Below are 24,533 nucleotides of genomic sequence, written 5' to 3' on the forward strand. Positions count from 1 at the left end.
TTACCAAAGAATTTTTTTTAAACAGTGCTAGCAAGGTAACAGTGAAACCAGACTATTTTTGCACATCTAGTAACAAGACACACTGACTTAATCATTTAAAAATTTTTAATATATTTTTAAGAACTTATGAAATGTTTCTGTATTTTTCTCCAATCAATTTCTCAGAATGCATCCTAACAAAATAAACCAAAAGGGAAAAAATATCTCTCTCACACAAATTCATAAGTATCTATACACATGTATTCATATGTATACACACAAATATATATTTATATGTAAATGTATCTTCTACTCACCCATACCTGAGACAATGATACAGTAGAAAAAACAAACCTGGGAGTAAAAGAAACCTGACCTCCAGCTGCTTACATTGTGTTAAGAACATTCAGTGATTCATTAAACAAACATCTATTGAGCACCAGCTACATGCCCAGCACCTCGGCTGTGTGCTGCAGACACAGCAGGGAATAGCGGCAAATGAGAAAAAATAAAAGAAAAGCCTCATCCTCACGGAGCCAACATTATATTGACCATGAGTTTCAGAGTCAGACACTCCTGGGTTCAAATCTGTCCTTGCCTAGTTCTGATGTGCCCTCTTGGGCACAGTATTTCAACATCCCCGGAAATTTATGTCATCCCCAGGCAGAATGGAAATGTAATGTGCCCCTTACAGGGAGTAATGAGATATGAGATATTATATGAAACATGCTTAGAAAAGTGTCTGACACACAGTAAGACTTCAAGAAACATTAGCTTACATTATTCAGTCACTTAACCAGTCTCAGTCTCAGTTCCATAAATGTTAGGAAAAATAAATAATTAACTGTATGGTGGAGTGACTGACACATAGGTCAAAATAAATAAGAACTCCCTTTGCCTTCCGCCCATCCTTTATAACAGTGAAACCCCAGAAATAAGCTGATGGTTGAGCGGTCAAATACTTCACGGCCATCGGACCGGGGCCATGACAAGGACTGCGGCAGCACAGAGAGAGAAGCTTCCAGCAGAGCTTAAAGGGGTAAGAAGAGGAAAAGTACAAAATTAGGGACTACTCTGCACTACAGCTATGCAGCCATGATGTATGCAAATGAGAAGTCTAAAATGTCCAAGAAAAATGAGAAGACTCACTGGATAGTCAGATGGGAAGTGAATTGACAAATTATTTCTCTAAATCAGATTTCTTTGCACCTTCTTTGCTGAGAAAAGCTGACTGGAATAACACTGAGATATTATCGTGTGCTTGTAAGTTCTAAGGTGCTGTGGTGAAAATCCTGTGAAGCTGGCACTATTCCCATTTAGCAGACAGGGAACTGTGGCTAAGAAAAAAGTAATTTGACCACTATGAACCGAGAGACAGTAAGTGTGGGAGTTGGGACAGGAAGTCAGGGAGACCTGGTGCCAGGTCCATGATCGGAAACGTGCTGGCATAGGAAAGGACGTTAGCTGGAGAGGAGTCATTCTACACCGTCCAGAAAGTCACTCTACCCCTCAGAGAATGACAGCCTGTGAAGGGGATGCTGTCTTGGAGGGAGCTGAACTGCATGCTTGGAAGAAAGCAATCTCTGCTAGGCAGAGGAGATAGAGAATGGGGACAGGGACATGCTACTCAACTTGGCTGCTCAGGCAATTCTCCCAAGGACCAGCCTGGCCCATGCACTCCAGCACCTGAGGCCTGGTGTGTCTGAGAGCAAACTGATGTGTCAGGGCCAGGGCTGCCTCCCCTAGCTGTGCCTACAATTGGTTTGTTTCTCCCATACTAGCCCTGGGAGAGCTGGGAACTGACTGAAGGAAAGTCCCAAAGGCACCTTGGACCAGAGAGGGCAAGTAACATTCTCATGGTCACCTAAATAGTTAGCCACAGAGCCAGCAACAACAGGCAACCCTGTGATGGCCCAACTCAGTACTGCCCGCCTGATTAGGCCCTCACGAGGGTGGCAGTGTGGAGGGGACTGGTCAGGCTCCGAAAATGAATCTGCTGAGCCCACAGTCTCACAAGAGGAAGATGACAAGCACACACGGGAGGAAGATGATGGGTGGGCAGGGAAGTTCCTCCTACGTCCCAAGACACTGGCCTTCTCTACCTGGTCAGGCCACCACTGGTCAGGCTCTGAAATGGTGTGAGAAATCAGCTGACATGCAAGGAAGAACTAAAAGAACAAGGAGGAGGTCACAAAGATCAAGGCGTTGGTGTGAAATGCACCCTGTTTCTTACTAGTTAAGAAACCTCGTAGGATTTACTCAAGCTCTCTGAAGTGTAGATGTCCTTTTCAAAGTGGGAAGAATACCGCAGCTGATACACAGTAAAGCGCAAGAAATAATGACTCATAAAAACAATACTGAATATACAACTGTAATAAAATAATATTAGAACAGAAGCACAGGCAGGAGGGTCTGAGTAAGAGAGAGACAGAAAGATGCTACACTGCTGGCTTTTAAAGATAAAGGATGGGGCCCGAAGCCAAGGAATGCAGGCAGCTTCTAGGTGCTGAAAAAGGTAAGAAAACAGATCTCTCTTAGAGTCTCCAGAAGGAACAGAGTCCTGCCAATGCCTTGACCTTCAGCCTCTGACCTCGAGGACTACAGGATCATAAATTTGTGTAGCTTTCAGGCACTACATTTGTGATGCTTGGTGACAGCAGCAACAGGAAACTGACTCAGTTGGGGACCAGTATTCACCCCCATTTTTCATCTAATGACTCTGAGGCACATTGTGGCCAAGTAATCTGTGCACAGCTGTACAGCCAGCAATCCCGAACCAGGACTCCGAGGCGGTGCTATGTCTCCTCGGCCTAAAGAAGAGAGAGAGCCCTGGCTCCTTGTTAGTCTAGCAGGAGCCTCCATAACCTAAAATCTTTTAGGATCTCCTAGAAGATGGACTGTGAGTTGCATAAGAGCCCGCCTCCCGCCGCCCCTCTGCAAAGGCAGGCTCTAGACAAAATGGCATCAAGGACTTAGCTTAGTGTACATAAGCATTCCCACCCCTTTGTAGTGAGTGATGCAAAGCCAGACCTGCTCCCTACTTTGCACCTTTCTGCAGTCATGCAAGGGACCGAACAATGCAGGGAAGCTCAGCACCCAGCAAAGCAGGCCCTCGGCTTGCACAAACCCAAAGTCCAAGGGCTGGCTCAACCACCCCTTTTGGTTTTAGGTCACTGAAAGCTTCAGGGCCTGGGAGGCTTCCTGAACCTGCCCCAACTACTTAAGATAAATCCTAGCAAGCACTGGTGCCTGGCTGATGTGTGGATATTAGCATTAGTGTTTGTCACAACAGCTAACAGTTACGTGCCTTGGGCTTCATTTCACATGAATTATACTGTTACAAGAGAGCTGGTAAGATCCATCCTGTGTTAAAGAGAAGGTAACTGGTGCGTGGAAACAGAAATTAAGTGACCTGCCCTAGAAGACTCACCTCGCAGAGAGCCACAATTGAAACCCAAGCCAGCCACGTTCCAAAGCCCTTGCTTTTAGCTACTAGAGAACAATTCATTAGAAAACAAAGTGCTGGGAGAGACGAGGTGGGTTTACGACTATTCTAGCCAATTGTAAACAAGCCAAGCACTACATCCTCAAACTGGCTGCAAATCAAACTCACCTCGGGCGACAGAAGGCATATACATTCGCAGCCCTGGCTCTGATTCAGGGAATCAGGAACCACAGGGACAGAACCTGGAAATATTTAGTCTTGCCACACTTCTGTGGCTCTTTTGATGCAGCCCATCCATAGGCGTGTTCAAAGTGGAGTCATCTAACAGGGAGCTTGTTCAGCCCTCAAAGGGCAGCCCCTTGTATTTGCCAAGGAAAAGCTCAAAACGCTTGTTTGTGCACACTGAAGGCATTTATTCATATTCCCTAATGCCACCAAACACAAAACTTTTCAGATACTATTGGTGCTTTACTTCCTGATTGTTTTATTGGACAGTTTATATCCCAGTTAGGCGAGGAGCAGGTCTGCCTCGTGGCTCTTTATGTACTTCAGCCAAGGCCTGTATGTATTTCTTTGTTTTGGCCAAATGAGATAAGTAGTCTGTCATGGGATTAAGTTGCTCAATACTTCCTACACAAGGCCACATTCTCTAGTTTAAAGTACACTGACTCAGACTAGCTGGCCCACCATCCTTTGCCCTCAAGCAAATCCCTTTTCCTTTTTAACCTTGGCTGTGTCACCCAGTAAAAAAAGGGTATTGATCTAGAACACAGGTTCTCAAACCCAAAGACTTCACCTCAGAATCCACAGGAGAGCATGATAACAATGAAAGCTCTCCAAATCCTTGGCCCAGGTGGGACTCTGATGCCCTGCTAGTGCGAACATCCCATGACTTTCTGAAATAAGGCTGAGCAGATAAAAACAGAGATACTTCCCTAAAAATGATGAGCTTCTGAATTTCAATTCTTTTATAGAGTTAGTGCAAAGCAGGGATAGGTCAGCACTCCACAGAGCAGTTTGCTCAACTCTGAGAAACAGCATGCACCTACCTCACAGCTCACTGAGAGCTTCTGAGAAAGTATTCTTGACCAGACATAAAAATGGTTCTCGAAAGCAAGGGGATTGTGTGCTCGTTCCATAAACTCTCTACACATACAAACAAAATTTGTGTGCACACAGGTGTCTTTTAATTCACTAGAGAGAGGGCCATTGTCTGCATTCAGCTGTGTACCCCAGCTCTGGAGACTGTCCTGCTATAACTGTCACTCAGGTGGCCATGCCACAAACATGGTGCTGCTAGTCCCCATGAGGGACACAAAGATGACAAAGACATCAAAGCCTCGGCCTTCAAAGACTGAGGGAGGGATGATGCACAGAAAGAAGCAAAGAAATAAGTTAACCCAAACCAAAATAAGAAAAGCACCTCAGGAAGGGTGTTGGCAAGGCTGCTGGGAGTTCAGAGAAAGTGTGTGTCTCCTTCCTGCTTAAGCAACCAGGGAGACTTGGCAGTTACGCTGGGCTTGGAAGGATGAAAAGAATCTTTTAAGAGATGACAGCTGGGGTGGGGAGGTTAGCAGGTGGAGGGAAGAGCAACAAGGGAAAAGGACCCATGGGCATGGACAACAGGGTGGTGATTGCTGGGTGAGGGGAGCACAAGGGAACTAAATGGTAATGGGAAAAAAATACAATAAAGATTAAATTGTTTTTTAAAGAAGATAGTAGGCAGGATGAGCAATATTCCAGAGGTTGTGTTCACCAGCCGAAATCCAGGGAGACTTTAGCAAAAAGGAAATAACTCATGAGAGTGAGTTATTTGGATTGGAGAGTGTCAGGAGGTAGTTCTCTAATACTTATTAACATAACAAATGCAACTTCAATTACAGCATTAATAATTTGTCTACAGTGCCAATTTAAATCTGTACAGTCAATAAGTGATAAATGTTTCTTAGATAACAGGTAAACACAGCTGGCAACCAATAGTTCTCTGCACTCCCCGTACACCTTGCAGAATAGGTGTCCAACCCCATCCTACAGAGGCAGACGCCATGGACATCACAGCCACTGACTGTACACACTAACTCAGGGAATCATCTCCACAGAACTTCAAAGGCCTACTGCTGTGCAGAATGGGGGCGAACAGTACGGACAACATCTAGGACAGAACAGGATATTAAGGGGAGGTGTACATCTTCATTTCACAGGCCCCTGTAGATGCTGATTGGCAGGATCAGGCAGTTATGCCCGGGCTCTGAGAAGGTCAATCCTGCAGGACTACACGAGATGAATGAAAACTGCCAGACTGGCAGTAAACACAGCAGCTGCTGTGTGTGGAGGAGCAGTGGCTAAGCCCTGTGATCATAAAGCCTCCAATAATCTCCACATGAGTCTCTACAGGCAACCAGAGGACCACTGAGACAGGACTGAAGGATGCTCACCACACAGCTGCAAACTCTGCTTGTGGCAGCACCTCAGTGCAACCAAAACACTGAGAAAAAAACACTTTGAAAAGGGTAAGAGGAATGTTTTCACCTTGTCCTCCACAAACGACTCATGTTTCACTGTATCTTGCAAAGATTTGTAAACAGTATAGATGTCTGGTGTTATTTCTGTGTGTATTAAAAGTACTAATTTCTTAAAAGATAGGCAGACTGAATATTTTCATATTCTTGTTTTGATATTCTTTCTTTTTTTAATACACAGGAAGCCTTAAAAATGGAAGTGGCTCAAGCCTCTTTTGGGCTCTGAGTTTGTCTCAGGCGTCCAGTGAAGTGCTAACAAGAACTCAAGGAGGAGTGGATGGGAGTCAGGAGTGATTCTGCAGTCTCTAGCTGAGGTCATGCGGAGGGTGATGGTGGTATTAATAGAGGAGGAAGTCAGGAGAGGAAGTGGCATGAATGAGAAGGTGATGAGTTCTGTGTGAAGGACTTTATGACTTCGTCTACTTGGCTGGAATGAGCCAAAGTAACACCGACAACACTGCTCCTGACTATGAGTGAGGACAATGAAGTACCTCTGCCTTGGACCACGAAATGCAAACCAGCTGTCAGAGGAAACCCCAGGCAGGGTCAGGAAAACCACAGGTTCCTTTAGATCACTGAGTCTCTTGTCCCAGATTTCCTCTGAAACTCCCCTAGGAGCCAGCTCACCACAGGTATTATATAAACACCACTGAGGCCTTTGCAGAAGAGAAGAAGGTGGGAACCTAATGCTATGGCCAGATTTTAGGGTACTCTCTGTTCCCCATTTTGAAGACCAATGTTATCCACTGCCCCATACCTCTGCCAAAACAAAACAAAATACCAGTAAAACAAAAAGAAGGTAGAACATAGCCTATAGAACCAGAGAGTGATGAAGATGGAAGGGAAACAGCCAATCAACTATTTTTACAGATGAAGAACCCTAGGCCTACACACGTGAAACCACACAAGCACTTAGGGGCTGACACAGACCTAGCACTGAGGTCTCCTAACTTTTCTTCCTACCCCCTGGGGATGAATCCAAAATCGTGCTCACTCTCTTCATATTCCGGGCCATAGTACCTTCCCCTGCAATGGTCTCAATGCATACACACAGGGCCTGTGGCTCTACTTGCTTTAATTGCTGTATGGACAGAGAAGCTTGGAGGTGGCAATAAGACAAAAAGAGGAGGCACAGTCTCTAAGCTTGCTCTTACTGAGTATCCCTGCATCTTTTAACAATGACTTACATTGCTAATTATTTTAGTCAATTACCCACTTTTAAGAGAAATAATATCAAGACATATTTTTCTTTATATGGGATCTGAAATCAGTATACAGGGTTTACTTTAGAAAAAAAAAGGAAACATCATATGATCACTGTGGAATGAAATACGAGGTTTGTCTGGAAAAAGTCCAGCCATTGTCAATATAACAAGAATGGTTTGCACGACATTGATGCAACCTGGCTGCCAAGAAGAGTGGACTGGAATGCAAATGTGTGAACAATGATGACTTCCCTGTACTAGATAGTGGGGGCAGTAGATGCCATTGAGCGAGCATTTGTACTGTGTGGCTGTTGCGTTCAAAATGACTGCATCAAATTTTGCATTAAGCTTGAACATTCCTCTGCAGAAACTATTTAGGGGATTCAAAAAGCCACAGCTATGGACAACTGGTGATTGGCAGCTTCATCACAACAACGCACCCACTTATGAATTAGGTCTTGTGCGGAGATTTCTGATGAAACATCCAGTCAGCCAGGTGACTCAGCCCCCCTACATCCCAGCACACATTTGGCGCCCTATAACTTCTGGATTTTCCCCAAAATAAAATCACCTTTGAAAGGAAAGAGATTTCAGATCATTGTTGAGATTAAGGAAAATACAACAGGGCTGCTGATGGAGATTGGGAGAACTGTGTGAGGTCCCAAGGTGCCTGCTTTGAAGGGGACTAAGGCGTCATTGTCCTATGTACAATGTTTCTTGTATCTTCTTCAGTAAATGTCTCTATTTTTCATAGGACATGACTAGACATCTTCTGGACAGACCTCGTATATGTTTTGTGTGTTTGAGCACAAATTATATATAGAAGCCCTGACTATAGCTCACTATTCATTTCTGTGATATGCTGACAAAAGGGAAGCTTAATAATGTGTATCTGTAAATTATAGAAATCTTAAGAATTAGAAATTAAATTTCAAAAAGAGCAAGGGCCATTTTAAACATCATTAAAAGCCTTATTATAGTTAGAATTTATGGAAAAGGAAATAGACAAGTCAGATATTAAGAAAAAAACAGATAATGATCATTAACGAGGTTTTTAACTTTGCTTTGACTACTAATTTGGGAAGGAATTGAGACAAAGAAGGCACTTCTGCTCATATAAAATTTAATTAAAGAAGAGACAATTATCCAATTACCTTAATCTCAACCTTTACTTATTAAAGAAAGTTTCTAGACACAGAAAATGTTCAAGATTAAGCTACATCTGGAGAGGATTAAATAAGAATCAGATCCTTATTCTGATATTTAACAATTTCAGGTAATCTTTCTAGAAATTCCTTAATGTAGTTACTGATATAAAAAATGGCCCAGTTCCTGCCTTGACACAGAAAACACGCTTACCTTTGTCAGAATGGTCCTTCCTCCCGTGAGGAATTCGGTGGAGGCAAAGAATGTATCCATCTTCTGTCTCCACGAGGTGTTCCTCACTAGGAAACCCCCAGTAGGAGATAATTTCACTCTATGGAGAAAATACATAATTATAGTGGAAGGTCTATGGACAGAATCTGACAAAATCTCCCACATTCACAGGCAAAGAGGACATGATGTTAATGACATTTTCCAGGCTTTGTTTAAGAAATTGAACTTTCAGTCTGCTAAGTCTAGTCACACTCCCATCACCAGAGGAAATCCTCCACGTGTTTCATCCCTGCGTTCTATTCCTGAGTGTTTGGTGAAACCTATGGTCACCCCAGCATGTTCTACACCAACCACGACTAATTTTGCCACAGCTGTGGGCCTCTTTGTTTCCATCCTGGCCCCCAGGCACAAATAAACACTCTCTTTCTTTTCTAAGTATGTCAGCTAATACCCTGATCTACCACCATTCTTATTTTAAAAGGCCCCATCCTGGTCTTTAAGTAATCTCTATTTCCCTGATACTTTGCACCTAAACAAGGTATTTCCAGACTTTATGGTTTACTTAGGATTAAAAACTTTGAAATGTTTTAATTACTGAAGGGATTGTTTTTGTTTCTCTGTTCTAACAAAATGGTTTTTTCAGATCTTTTCATTTTTGTATTGAACTGTGCTTCCTGGACATTGCTAATCACGATCCTTGTTCAATGTATTGGAAAGCAGCTCCCAGTAGTAATGTTCTTGCAAAGTTTTGACACTCTTTTATTGTTCTTTAAACAGATTTAGTGAGACTTAAGAATTAAACAAATCTATATAAGTATCATGTATTGCTCAGTAAGAAGCATGTAGTTTTCACAGTAAGATGCAACCTGTAAAATACACACCACCTGTGAGGAGAGTCTAGCAAACTCAATCTAAGCTTCAGAGAACTCGAAAAGCACTGAGATATCAAGCGATGAGAGCGTGTGGCTCCACGTAACCCTGAATTTAAGAACATACTTAACACTTGTCACATGCATTCGGAAAGCAGGTGACTTTGAGAGACCTACCACATTCATATTTGTTTCAGGATCCACAGGTGGTGTCTTCCCTCTGGATGTCTCAGAACGCAGGGTCCCAAGGGCCAAACAGAACACCAAACCCAAAAGCCACATTTTCATTCTGTATAAAACAGTCCATTGTTATTTGTCCAAATTTTACTGCACATAATTTTCATTGGTAGATTAATTTCCCATAAAGAGTTCAGAACCAGGTTCAGGGCAAATAAACCTTAGGTGAAAGGCAAATATGAAACAAATGACTCCAATCACATCTGGAAGCACAAAAAGGAGGAATTCTTTTACTAAGAGACCCACCACCCCCACCTGCTGCCCCCAGTTACTATGTGACCTTTGGAGCCCAGCACACATACTCACTGCTTCATCACGAGGTTAAATAAGTTATTACTGGAGCGGTAGCAGAAGGCCGGACTTACTGTAGAAAGAACTAGGCTGAGAAAAAGGGAGATCCTCAAAAATCCCGAGCCTGTTAACCTCCCACCTTTTTCTCTCTAATTGTGATATCAACACTTGTGAGTTTGGCCAGTATTAGCTTTTGTCACCACTATCTACTCACTTCCATTCTTGCTCCAAAGTATGTGTGAGGATTCAAATTTCTCACCCAAAGGGAAAAAGTGAAATGAAAGAAAAGAGCCTACTGGAGAAACAGAGGAAGAGAAGACCACCCCTCTCCCCTCCTGGGACCCTCCAACCACTAACAAACACCATCTAGTTTCTGGCTGTGGCAGCACAGAATCACAGCATGGCCGAGAACTGGGGATGGATGTTACAGGCACAGCAAAGTGACTCTCCCAAGGACACCCATATGGTTAGACACAAGGCTGGGACTACAGCCTGGGCCTCTGGCATTGTTTTAAGTAAATATAACCACTTAAAAAGGTCCATGTGTGTATGCCCACACAAAGACTTGGAAAAAAATGTTTATCACAGTCCAGCCTGTGTGGCTCAGATGGTTGGTGCATCCTTCCATGCACAGAAAGGCCAAAAGGCAACGGGTTTGATTCACGGTCAGGCACATGCCTGGGTTGTGGGTTCAGTCCTGGTTGGGGCACATGCAGGAGGCAACCAATCAATGTTTCTCTCTCTCTCTGGAATCAATAAATATATATTTTAAATGTTTATAACAGGTTGTATATAATAGCCCAAAACTGGAAAATCCCAAATGCCCCAAATGAGTGAATTGGTAAGCATATTATGGTATATACACACTACTCAGCAATACAAAGGAATAAACACAGTAACATGGATAAAACTCAAAATAACTCTGGTGAGTGAGAGAAGCCAGACCTCCCCCCAAAAAATCCTATATATGATTCCATTTACATAAAACTCTAGAAAATGCAACCTAATCTATTTTGACAGAAAGCTGATCAATGGCTGCCAGAGGAGAAAAGAATTGGGAGGAGGGAGTTACAAAGGGCTATGCACAGGAAAGCTTTGGGGGTGGGGGTAGGGCGTGATGGACAGGTTTATTATATTGAATTTACTGATGGTTGCATGGCTCTGTACATATATCAAAGCTTATAAAAATGTATGTACATTTACAATATGTCTTGTTATTGAATGTCAATTAATACAATACAGCTGTTTTTAAAAGGCTATGCTTAAACCGAGTACACGCATACCTCAGTGATAGGGAGGGTTTGGTTCCAGACCTTCCCAATCCAGCGAGTATGGCAACAGAGCTTTATTTGTTTATTCAATCTGGAACCAAACTCCAAATATCTCCAAGGTATGCCTGTATTCTACAAATCTGAAGAAACTGGTTCTCAGGAAGATGCAAAAGCGAACTGACACCTTCTTTGATGCAATTCCTGCTGGTGCTGCACTTATTTGTCCAAGCAGTGGTGAAGCCCACACTTGTAGATGGGAGACGTTATCTTGGGGTCTGCACTGGCAAAGCAAGCCCACTTGCATTTATGCAAAAGTTTGTATTTCTTTATGGTGGTTAGAAGGGCTAACTTTTATTTTAAATATAACCTCTCAAAAATCTGTTATTACCAGGAATTAAGTCGATTGAAAAGAAAAATGAAAGGTTATAAGCACAATTTAAAACAATGAGGCATCCAGCACTACCCACTTTCCATTCAGCACCTGTCCTACAGCACCTGGACCAGCTGTCCACAGAGGACTCCACAGTAACAGCTGAAGCTATTCCAGGAAATATGGCCTAGCTAATTTTTCTTTCCAACACTACACTAACCAAGCTACTAGTCAACCTACACTTTCCCAACCTACTAGTCAAGTGATTACCATAAAGATGAAGATTGACAGGGGTAAATGGAGAAAAAACCCTTTCAGGCTGGATTCCAGGGGCTTTTCTGGGCTCCCTCAGCCACTTTCACTCACTTCTTTCTGTATTGTAACAACCCAATTATCTGCCCTCATTTCAGCCAAGCTGGAGGGCACAGTGGGTGTCTCATTCTACTTTGAGTCCCTGGACCTATCCAAGTGCTCCTCACATATGAGATGCACAGTACAGACTTTGCAGTATGGAGTAGGAGCGGTCCAACAGTCCAGTGGCTGAAGAAAAGCCCCAAAGCAGTTTGTCATAGAGCTTAATAATAACAACAGCAGCATCAACAACAGCAACAATAACAACATCGACTCCCATTTAAGCTCTTGCTATGTGCCAGACCCCACAGGCAGTGCTTATGACCTACCATTTTAATTACTCCTCCACCACTCTATGCAGCAGCCTTCAATACTTTTTCCAGGAAACGGCGGCTCAACCAAGTTAAGTACCGAACGCAAAGTGCCAACTGGTTAAACAGTTGGAATTTTCACCAGCACCAATGCCAAAGTTCACTCTCGACCAGGTCGTGAGTTCACAAGTTAGTAAGGCCGGGCAGGCTGCCTGAGGAGCTAATGGGAGTAAAGGGCGAAGAGGAAGCCGGGAATCCAGAATCCTGGCTGTCAGCGCAGTAGAAAGGCTCTAGGCAGCTTCCCTGTGCAGACCACGCCTGTCTGGGAATCAGAGGGCACCCAGGGAGAAGGGGACAACTTCGGAGAGCTTTCTAGACTCCTGGGTCACTGGGATGTAGCTGGGCCACCCGCAATGTGCTCGGGCAAGGTGCCTAGGGCCAGCAGAGGCTCGGGACGGCGGAACTGAAACCCCAGGAGTGGTGCCTACGGTCCCGTGGAGCCCGCAGAGATGGGTCCGAACTGCAGCACTCACACCTGGCGGAGCAGCTGGGGCAGGCACTCACCTGGAGCCGCCTTCCCTGGATGCTGTCCAAAGCCGCTGTGCCAGCCAGCAGATGCTGGGACTCTTAGAGGGTGGCCCTGGAGAGGGCGGAGACAGTTCGACCCCAGGGCTGGCGTCCGCTCCGGCTCAGGCTCCTAGCGCGGCCAATCAGGACCGCCCGCCACCCGGAACAGCAGCGACGACTCCGCCCGCGTCTAAAAAAGGCAGTTCCCGCAGAAGCCCTCGGGCTCCTGGGAAGCCTGCGCTGAGGGCAGGCCAGGCGGGAGAGGTCTGGCAGCCTTGGCACTGCCTCCCACCCCGTGGCAGATCGGCGCCTACGCAGGATAGCTAAGCCCTAGTCTCTTATCTCTGCACCTGGAGCTACTTCTGTGGGGCCCACACCCTCTGCTTCAAATTATATACTCCATATGAAACACTTAGAATTGTGATAGATGCAAAACAATCTTGCTGTACATTGTATTTTTATTTCCAAGTATGCCAAGCATTATTGAGACACTAGGGGTACAGCAGCCAAGAAAACAAGACCCTGTCCTCCTACTTACATTCTAATGAGAAGCATATCACGAATAAATAACTATATAATATAAACTAGTAGAAAGCGCTATGAAGAACAACAAAAGGGAGTAAAAGGGTAATGAGAGAAGATGCAATGTTACATGTAAGGTAATCAGAAAAGAACTGACGAAATGACAGCTAACCACAAACAGAAAGGTGTTTTCAGAGCAGAGTAGGGAGTGGAGACTGATGCAGAGAGAAGGGAGGGGGGAAGAGGAGGAGAAAGAGAGAGGGAGACAGAGAGAGAGGAGCACAAGCCTGTGTGGTGCCAGGTCTTCAAAGGGTTCCCTTGAAGTCTTGGGCCCAGTACCAATTCGGTGCTGCATGTGAAAACACTACACAAGATCAGGAAAAGACCCACCTAAAGGAAACAAATGGGAAGCCCCGCCCCAAGTTCACACAGGATTGGGAAGAGTTTTCAGGTTCCATCTGGCCAGAATGGGAAAATCCTGTAATGTAAAGGCACTAGGTAAGAGTCAAAAGGATATCACCTTGATGTTGGAACAAAATTAGCCCTGGAGTAAGGACACTTAAATATAAGAGTCCCGAAACAGACCCTCAAATTCTTTTTTTACCAGGATGCCAAGACAATTCTGTGGGGAAAGAATAATCTTTTAATAAATGTTGCTGGGGAAATTGGATAGCCTTACCTCACATCTTACACAAAGTTAACTCAAAATGCACCATAGACATACATTTGAGACTTAAAACTGTAGAACTTCCCGAGTGGGGCAGGGGGCATGGAGAAAATAGTAGGTTTGCCAAAGATTTTTAAAACACAGTATAAAAAAGACAACCCATGAAAGAAAAAAAAAACAACAAATTGGACTTTTTCAAATTAAAAACTTGATTCTTTGAAAGACGCTTTATAACCACAATGAGATAGCACTTCATATCCACTGGGATGACTATCATCAAAGACGTACAATAACAAGTGTTGCAGAGGATGGGGAGAAACTGAAACCCTCACACACAGCTAGTGGGGATGTAAAATGGCACAGGCACTTCGGAAAACAATCTGCAGTTCCTCAAAAAGCTAAATATCCAGTTGCCATGTGGCACAGCAATTTTACTCCTATGTATCCATCTACCCAAGAGTAATAAGAACTTATGTCCACATAAAAATTTGTCCATGAATGCCCATAAAGCATTCATAATAGCCAAAAGGTGGAGACATGTCTACCAACTGATGAGTGGATACATGAAATGTGATATATCCATACAATGGAATATTATTGCATAATTTTAAAATGCAGTACTGATACATGCTGCAACATGGATGAAGCTTGAGAACATGCTAAGTGAAGGAAAGCCAGTCACAAAAACACAAAACAAAACACTCCATTTACATGAAATGTCCCAAATAGGCAAATTGGTAGAAACAGAAAGTAGATTAGTGGTTGCCTAGGGACAGTGGTGGGGGATGGGAAGAGAGTGGGTTGATGGCTACAGGGTGTGGGGTTCCTTCTTTCAGATATGAAAGTGTTCTAAAAATAATGGTGGTGAAGGCTATACAGCTCTGAATAAAGGGAAAGTCATTCAATTATACACTTTAAATGGGTGAATTGTGTGGTATGTGAGTTATATCTCAATAAATCTGCTTTTAAAAACTTTATAAAAATGATAAGGTGTTCTCCTTACAATTTAAGATGAAGACTAAAAGCCCAATCAAAATGGGCAAAAGATGGAACACAGCACTACAGTAGATACACACATGGCAAATAAACACATGAACATATGCTCACCATCATTAGTCATGAAGGAAGTGCAAATTAAAACCACAATAATATATCACTGTTCTACCCATGAGAATGTCTAAAATTAAAAAGTGTCCGAAAGCATACCAGGTAACTAGAAATCTCACACATTACTAATGGGAATGTAAAGTGGTACAGCCACTTTAGAAAACAATTTGAAAGGAAATAAATTTGCCTCCTATATGACTAGCTATTCTACCCCTAAGTGGAAAGGAAAATTTCCCAACAGAAATAAAAATTATTTGTATACAAATGATCTTTGTAGTTTTATTTGTAACAAGCAAAAACGAGAGGCCACACGTATGCCCATCAACAGGTAAATGGGTAAACAAGTTGTGATATATCCATACAGTGGGTTACTCAGCAATAAAAAATAATGAACTATCTTTTAATCTTCACTTGAGGATATGTTTACTGATTTTAGAGAGAAGAGGAAGGGAGTGAGAGAGACACACACACATATTGATGTGAGAGAGAAACATCAATCAGTTGCCTCCAGTATGCACCCTAACCAGGTATAGAACCCACAACCTAGGTATGAGTCCTGACCAGGAATCAAACCCTCAAACTTTTGGTGTATGAGACAATTCTCCACTCTATGGAGCCACCTGGCCTGGCCAGGGCAAAAATAATGAACTATTGACACACACAGCAACATGTATGACTCATAATAGTTATGCTGAGACAAATGAAACAGATAAAAAAATCTAATACTGTATTATACTATAATAATACTGTATTATTTCACTTACAGAAAATTCTAGAAAACCTAAGCTAACCCACATTGACAGAAGAAAGATAAGTGGTTGCTTGGAGAGGACATATTTGTGGGGGAAGGGGTGGTGGGAGGAGGTCAGATCACAAAGTAACATGAAGACAGTTTTGGAGGGAGTAAATATGTTTACTATCTTAATTGTGGTGTGGGCACTGAAACAGAGCCCAGTTGTAGCATTTCTTCTCAGCCCCACAGACCTGGTCATCTTGCATTTGACAAGCTTGTTTAGAAGCACTGGTTTAGGAATGAGTCTTTTCTCAGAAAGTTTAATTTCCTAATCCAACTTCTTCCTTCCTCCAATCCATCCTCCTACATTGAGTCACTCATCACAGATTTGCCACTTCTAAACTCTCAAAATATCACGAAAAGTCATTAAGATTTTTATATCCAGGAATCATGGTTTCAATTTGAGATGTACAGAAATAGTCTCAGAATGTTATTGTTATGGGTTGTATCATAGGTATTGGACTTTAACTACTAATGTTCCATTTTGTGAAAAACTATCCCAAAGCTCTTCCGTGGATTGCTACCAAATAATTAGAGGTAACAAGTTCCCTGTGTTTGGATCTTTGGTTGGCTTCATGTTCAGGAAAACAACTTGTTCTCTGAGATTCTTTCTGTTTACCATGGCAGAAACTACCCCAGTCCTCTAACTCTGCCAAACATATCATGCAAAGGCAATAAAACACATATACACAGAAAGGTATGATTAACTAGAGTTGCCTGAGAAGCATAGATTAGTTTAAAGAAGTGCTAACGGCATGTGAAATCAGTCAACATACTGCATGAACCAGGAGCAACAGAAAGAATGCCCTTGTGCTTGAGGACTTGTATTCTTTTATTTTTCTTCTACATTTTAAAAACATGTTCATTGAATCGATAGAATATCTGTGGAGCACTCATTATGTGCAAGGGTTAGGTTTAAAGATTATGAGAGGCTTCGTGAGTCTTCTTCCTGACCTGCTTCTTTTGGTTGATATTTGTGTCTTGGAGCTGCTAATAGCAAGATGTCTTCAGGAAATGCTAAAACTGGGCACCCTGCCTCCAACTTCAAAGCCACAGCTGTTATGCCAGATGGTCAGTTCAAAGGTATTAGCCTCCCTGACTATAGAGGAAAATATATGCTGATGTTTTTTCACCCTCTTGACTTTACCTTTGTATGCTCCATGGAGATCATTGCTTTCAGTGACAGGGCAGAAGAATATAAGAAACTCAACTGACAACTGATCGGGGCTTCCATGGATTTTCATTTTGGTCACCTGGCATTCATGGATCAGCACACCCAGGAAACAAGGAGGACTGGCACCCATGAACATTCCCTTGATGTCAGACCCCAAGCACACCATTGCTGAGGGCTATGGGGTCTTAAAGGCTAATGAAGGCATCTCATTCAGAGGCCTCTTTATCATTGATGAAAAAAGGTATGCTTCACCAGATCACCGTAAATGACCTTCCTGTTGGCCCCTCTGTGGATGAGACTCTGAGAATAGTTCAGGCTTTCCAGTACATGGACAAACAAGGGGAAGTGTACCCAGCTGGCTGGAAACCTGGCAGTGATACCATCAAGCCTGATGTCCAGAAGAGCAAACGATTGTTCTCCAAGCAGAAGTGAGCACAGGATCATTACATGGTCACGGCAGCAGTGTAGAGCCTTCAGAACAAAACCTCTCTTTTCCTACTTTCATGCTTTAAACCCAAGATATCAGATTTGGGCCAGATGTGTTCTGGGACAGGACAAGACTTTCCTGGTGGGTGTGGGGAGGCCAGCCTTTCTTTTTCTGGAGGAAATGGCCTGAACTAATGTAGCAGGACAACTGACATGTACAAGAGTGGGACAACACCTTTTATTTCATGTAGTTTCTACTCATATTGAACTGATACTTGAATTTGAATTGGTGAAAGGATATTCTTGCAGATAATTTCACCCAGCCCACAACTTTATAGACTTTACTCTTTCTAACATTTCTCAAATATGAAGAATTGAGCTATTAACGGAAAAAGGGGCTTTTATTTTATCGGCAATCAAGATGAAAACTACCTTCAATACCCAACATATCTATTTTAGAGAAAAGAAGTGTTCCCATTGCTTTTCTGCCAGTAGCTTCTGTTAAAATGGTAGTCCTGGTGCCTGTGTAAAGCAGGTCTCTTTCAGTGGCAAGTAGAGTAAGTGGAGTGTCCACTGGGCAACATGATTCCCATTTCTCTCTCCTAGACCACTTGCTGAAGATAATGTAAGAAATATAGTGACCACAGCAAAAAATGCAGATGTTTTTTTCTCTGCTTCTTGCTAAATGGTCTGAAGCTTCACACTAATGGCACATGGACTTGGTTTTCAGCATAAACTTTCCAAAATGCCTCTAATCCAGCAAAGGCAAATGCCAACCACAGATCATTTTGTAGCTCCTTCAAAGTGGCTCCAGGCAAGGCACAGGCAGCACAAGCCCTTGGCCTGCACTGGAGTCTTTCCCAAGAGGCCCCAGAGCCAACACAATTGGTGGCCAACTTCAGGTCACACCACAGCACCATCCAATTAAGTTCACAATTGACACACCCAAAGAATGACTTTGCCAGGCACCAGGCTCTGCTAAAGCAAAGTACCTTCCATCAGGTCAGCTGCCACAAAACAGCTTCTCAGCTATAGTCATAGTCAGTCTTCATAGACAGTCAGTCTGAAAGTCACTTTCACCCACTGATATTCCAACAGCAATCAAGGGTCAACAAGAGGGTACCCACAACCCACACAAGGGACACCCCTGGAGTACTTGGCCCATGTCAATTGGAAGATTGCACCACGAGGTCACACAGGACACCTACTACATAAGGACACTCTGCCAAGACTAGGAGATATAGCACTTCCACCTATTACAAAGACACAAAAACAGCCAAAATGGGGAGACAAAGAAATACCTTTGAACTGAAAGAACAGGAGAAAACCTCAGGAAAAAAAAACCTAAATGAAATGGAGGCAAACAATGTACCATACAGAGGTCAAAACACCAGTTATAAAGTTGCTCAATGAACTTAAGAGAAGAATAAATTAACTCAGTGAGAGCCTCAACAGAGAGATAGAAAATATTTTTAATAAACAAAAATGAAGACTACAATAACTGCAATGAAGAATACATGAGATGAAATCAGCAGCATATTAGATGAAGCAGAGGATCAAATTAGCAATTTGAGAGACAAGGTAGTAGAAAATGCCCAAATGCAACTGCAAAAGGTAAAAACGATTTTTAAAAATGAGTATTGTGTATAGGACATTTGAGAAAACGTGAAGTATAACAAATTTGCGTCAAACTAGAAGAAGGAAGAGACAGAGCAAGGATTGAACACCTTTCTGAAGAAATAATGAATAAAAACTTCCCTAACCTGGTGAAGCAAAGAGACATACAAATCCAGGAGGCAGAGAGGGTCCCAAACAAGATGAACCCAAAGAGGCCCTCACCAAGACACATCAAAATTAAAACACCAAATGTTAAAAACAAAAAGAGAATCTTAACGGCAAAAAGAGAAAAGCAGTTAGTTACCTACAAGGGAGCTCTCATCACACCTTCAGCTGATTTCTAATCAGAAACTTTACAGGTCCAAAGGGACTGATGCAAAATATTCAAAGTGATGAAAAGCCAGGACCCACGACCAAAGTTTCTCTATCCAGTCATGCTACTATTTAGAATTAAAGGACAGGTCAAGAGCTTCTCAGACAAGAAAAACACAAAGGAATTCATCAGCACCAAACCAGTGTTATAAGAAATGTTAAAACTTCTGGTCAAAATGGCAGCATAGGTAAACATGGCTCACCCCTCACACAACCACATTAAACTTACAGCTAAATTACAGAATAATCACCACTCAGGACTGACAGTAATCGAGTTGAGTGGAAGTCTGACAGCTATGGAATTAAAGGAACCACATCCATTCAGACTGGTGGGAAGGGCATAGAGGTGGAATGGTCTGGCCCCACATCCCTGGGTGGTGGATAAAAATTTGGGAGGATATCTTGTGACAAAGGCATCCTAGCCCCACACCAGGGCCCCCAGCCCATGGTTATAGTGCCCACACTTCCCCACATAACTCCCCACAACTTCTGGCTGCAAAGCCATTGAGGATTGAGTTGGTAGAAAAAACTGCTGGAGTCCTAAGCAGTTCCTCTTAAAGAATCCCTGTGTGGACTTACTCAGACTCACTTTTCTTTGAGTTCTAGTCCCTGGGTAGCAGCTTGAAAGGCACCAGTGGCACACAGGAATGAACTGAAGTGCCTGGCAGCAAGGCAAAAGCTAAAAACAGCTCTCTAGCCCTGGCTGGCGTAGCTCAGTTCAGTGAGCATGGGCTGGGAACCAAAGTGTTACAGGTTCGATTCCTAGTCAGGGTACATGCCTGGGTTGCAGGCCATGACCCCCAGCAATCTCACATTGATGTTTCTCTCTCTCTCTCTCTTTCTCCCTCCCTTCCCTCTCTAAACATAAAGAAATAAAATCTTTAAAAAAAAGATATTTCAAAACACCAGATTCACATAATTTAAAAAACAAACCAAGAAAAAAAAACCAACAGCTTTCTCCCAGACAGAAAGCTGGACAGAGGCTATTGTCCTGTTTCTGAGCCCTCCCCTGACAGAGTCACTGAGCTGGCAAGCTGGGTCCATCTCTGAAACCCCATCAACCTGGCTAACACTGCTTGTCCCACCCTGGAGATTCCTTGAGGCTCTATCCCACCCAAGTCACAGCTGTTAACTGTGGCTTTCCCATATGAATGACTGGCTTTGGCTCATGCTTTGCAACTTCCTAAGTCCTTTCAAAGAAGCAACAGCCAGCCATTGCAAAAAAAAATTTCTCACTGAAAAAGGCAAATACATATAAAAGCAGTGGATAGATCGATCAACTAACTATAAAGCTATTACAAAGGTAAAAGGCAAAACTAGAAAAAATCTGTGTCATTACTACAATAAACTAATGGATACCAACACACATGCACAAAAGAAGTCAAAAATAATACCAAAAATGTAAATGTGGAGGGAGGGAGTAGAGAAATGGTAGTGATTTTCGAACATGTTTGAACTTAAGCAATCATCAGCTTAAAATATGCTGTTACAAACACTGTTTGGTATATATAAAGCACGTGCTAACCACAAAGCAAAACTCTACAGACGCTATATGAGAAATAAAGGAATCCAAACACCATGTACAGAAAGACATCAGTATATAAGAGTGGAGAGCAGGAGAAAAAGAAAACAACAGAGACTACAAAAACAATCAGAAAACAATTAATAAATGGCAGTAACACATATTTATCAATAATTACTTTAAATGTAAATGAAATCAATGTTACAATCAAAAGACATAGGGTCACTGAATGGATAAGAAAACAAGACCCACACACATGATGCCTATGTGAGATCGACCTCAGACCAAAGGGATGAAGAAGATATCTGAAGAAATCCAAAACATTAATTCCAAAAGATACATTCATCTGTAGGTTCATTGCAACACTATTTACAACAGCCCACATATACAAGCAACCTAAGTTTCCTTCAATAGATGAATGGATAAACAAGATATGGTACAGATATACAATGGAAATGTACTTTGCCATAGAAAATTAATGCTAACATTTGAGACAATGTGGAGGGACCTAGAGGGTGTTGTGCTGAGTCAATCTGAAAAAAATAGAGAAAGAAATGAACAAACAAAACAGAGTTAAACTCATTGATACAGAGAACAAATTGATGGTTTCCAGGTGGGAAGGGGAGCCAGGTGGGAGGTGAAGAGATTAGGAAATACAAACTGGCAGTCACAAAATAGTCAAGGGGATGTAAAGTACAGCACAGGGAACGTAGTCATAACATTGTGATAACTGTGTGCACTGTCAGGTGGGTGCTGGGCTTCCTGGGGGTTCTCCCTGAATGGTACAGAAATGTCTAAACACTAGGATGTACACCTGAAACTAATGTAATAGTAAATGTCAACTGGTATTAAAAATAAATTAATTACAATTTAAAAAGGAAATAACTGGTAAGATGTTATAATTTAGTGAATTTTATCAATAAAACTAATTTATGTTGCACAGATGGGGTAAAAAATTTGAATTATAAAGTAAATCTCCAGGATTAGAACCCATTAAAGGCATCATATTTTTTTCTTGTATTTTCATCCTAAACTGTATAGGATGTGGTATCTCTTCAAGGTGGTGATTTCACCTCCTTTGGATATATACCGTAAGTGAACTTGCTAGATTTATTCTATTTTTACTATTTTTATGAAGAAGATTCTATTTTTATAGGACAGTTCAATTTTGAGTATTTTGAGAAACCTTTGTACCGCTCTCCCAACAGTGGCACCATCTATATTCCCACCAGCAACGCACCAGATTTCCCTTTCTTCCACATCCACAATGGCAACTGTTATCTCTTTATTTTTCTTTATTTTTGTTTTGTTTTAGGTACTTTTTTAGGGTGCTGGGGTTTGTTACTCATTTTAACAGGTGTCAGGTGATTTCTCATTGTGATTTCTTATTTGCATTTCCCTGATTATTACTGATGCTGAATATATTTTCATAAACCTGTTAGCATTCTGAAAGTCTTCTTCGGAAAAGTGTCTATTAAAGTCCTGTGCCCATTTTTCAATCAGCTGGCTTTGTTGTTGTTGTTGTGGTTATTGTTGTTTGTTTTGGAGAGGTTTTTGTTTGTTTCTTTTATGCTATTGAGTTGTATGGATTTCTTACAGCTTTGGGGTATTAATTCTTTATCAGACATATGTTTTGCATTTTGTTGATTTTTTAAATTCAGAATCTTTTTAGTTTGATGTAGTGCCACTCGTTGATTTTTCTCGTATTGCCTGTGCTTTTGGTGTCATACCCAAAAATTCATTTCCAAGAAGGCTGTTAAGGACCTTTTTCTCCAAGAGCCAAGCCTAGAGGAATGGGAAGAGCTAACAGCGTGTCCCACTAGGGGGCGCGCATGGCCCACTCTCCTGCCCAGCTGAGCTGGTCTTTGGCGGCCACTGTACCTTCTTCCTCTGCAGGCTCTACTTTCTACCTCCTCAGAAGTCAGTGCTTAAAAACAAACAAGCAGCATCTTATTTTGTATTTCTTATGTGAAAAACAACACATAGAAATATGACAAAATACCGGAAACCACAAGGAAAGAAAACAAAAATTATCCCCAGTCTCAGAACACTGGGATTCATCCCTTTAGCAATTAAGTATGGAATAAGCTGGCTTTTCTTTTTCTAATTAAGCTAACAGCTGACATTCAAATTCTTTGGGGGAGGAAATCTTTTTCATATTCGTTTCCATTTCTTTTTCTCTGTCTTTTCTTTGAGAAAAATAAACTCACACATTTTCAGTATTCAGCCTGGAAGACCATCTTGCCCTAAGAACAGATGGAGTGTGGGGGTGGGGTGTCCTCCCACAAAAGGGCTTCAACATGCCTCCAGTCTCTTTGCAGCACAGTCTCAAGCACAGGTTCAGTACACGTGTTTAATGAACGCGAGACTTTAGGTGAATGGGCAGCCACACAGGAAGTAAGTGTTGGGACTCTTCCCTCCCCTCCCACTGTCTCCGTGAGGCTTCTCCCATTCGGGTGAAGCAGCACCCTAAGCTGACAGCTAAATCTGCTCCCACACTGCTTGGAGGAGCCCTGACAGAGGCAGCAGTCCTGACTCCTCCCTCCAGGTAACTGGACTTACATAGATTCTTTGTTTCTTTTTTAAAAAAAGTATTTATCTGTTCAGGAGAAGGAAAGAGAAAGAGGGGGGGAAACATTAATGTGTGATTGCCTCTAGTACACCCCCTACTGGGAACCTAGCCTGCAACCCAGGCTTGTGCCCTGACTGTGAATGGAAATAGGGACCCCTTGCTCCCCAGGCTGGCACTCAGTCCACTGAGCCACAACATCCAGGCCAGATTCTTTCCATGTATGACACTCGATGGGTTTTGCCAAGGGTATATGGATTGGCCATGCTTCTGTTTTCTGAAGCAGAAAGTGAGTGTTGGGAGGCACGCAGGCAATGGGGAAAAGAGAGAGGGAAGCTGAGGTTTTCCATGGACATGCTTTGATACTTTATTATTTTGACATCAGGTAGGTAGACACTTTAAAAGATCTCATTTCAATTCTGAAAGTATTACCTCTAGAAGAAAACTGTGAGGACAAAAACCTACGTCTGGCCTTTTTGAATTTGAATGGTTCAAAAGATATACTTGCAGATGATTTCACCCAGTCCACAATTTTGTAGACTTTACTGTTTCTAACATTTCTGATATCTGAAGAAATGAGCTATTAACAGGAAAATAGCCTTTTATTTTATTGGGAACTGAGATGAGAACTACCTTCAATCCCCAACAAATCTATTTGGAGAAAAGAAGTGTTCCCATTGCTTTTTTGCCAGTAGCTTCTGTTAAAATGGGAGTTCTGATGCCTGTGTGAGGCAGGTCTCTTTCAGTGGCAAGTAGAGTAAGTGGAGTGGCCATTGGGAAACATGATTCCCTTCTCTCTCCTAGACCACTTGCTGAAGATAATGTAGTAAATATAGTGACCACAGAGAAAATTTCAGCTGTTTTCAAACAGTTCAACGCAAGTGGCCTTTTCCTAATTGATTTGCTCTCCCTTCTATCTCCTTCCTCTAACAGAATTTTATTTGGCCAAGATGTTCAAGACCAAGTCAACTG

General features: G+C 42.4%; 1 protein-coding gene and 1 pseudogene across 2 annotated transcripts in view; one reads left to right on the forward strand and one right to left on the reverse strand.

Moving 5' to 3' along the window:
• LOC123828665 (lysosomal acid lipase/cholesteryl ester hydrolase-like) overlaps positions 1–12,846 on the reverse strand; it is a 30,995-nt gene extending 18,149 nt beyond the window's left edge. The window contains exons 1-3 of one of the 2 annotated variants that reach the window (XM_045853729.1): positions 12,790–12,846; positions 9,572–9,683; positions 8,508–8,625 (exon numbers count right to left, since the gene is read on the reverse strand). In XM_045853729.1, the coding sequence (XP_045709685.1) occupies positions 8,508–8,625; positions 9,572–9,682 (229 nt within the window). In that variant the 5' untranslated portion in view covers position 9,683; positions 12,790–12,846. Of the gene's footprint in view, positions 1–8,507; positions 8,626–9,571; positions 9,684–12,760 lie in introns of both variants that reach the window. The other variant, XM_045853730.1, reaches the window with a different exon arrangement.
• A 4,036-nt stretch (positions 12,847–16,882) lies between these two features.
• Positions 16,883–17,487, forward strand: LOC123829022 (annotated as a pseudogene).
• Positions 17,488–24,533: the final 7,046 nt, after the last annotated feature.

Source organism: Phyllostomus hastatus, unplaced genomic scaffold (assembly GCF_019186645.2).
Source record: "Phyllostomus hastatus isolate PE091 unplaced genomic scaffold, TTU_PhHast_1.1 phas_scaffold_1066, whole genome shotgun sequence".
NCBI classification, from domain to species: domain Eukaryota; kingdom Metazoa; phylum Chordata; class Mammalia; order Chiroptera; family Phyllostomidae; genus Phyllostomus; species Phyllostomus hastatus.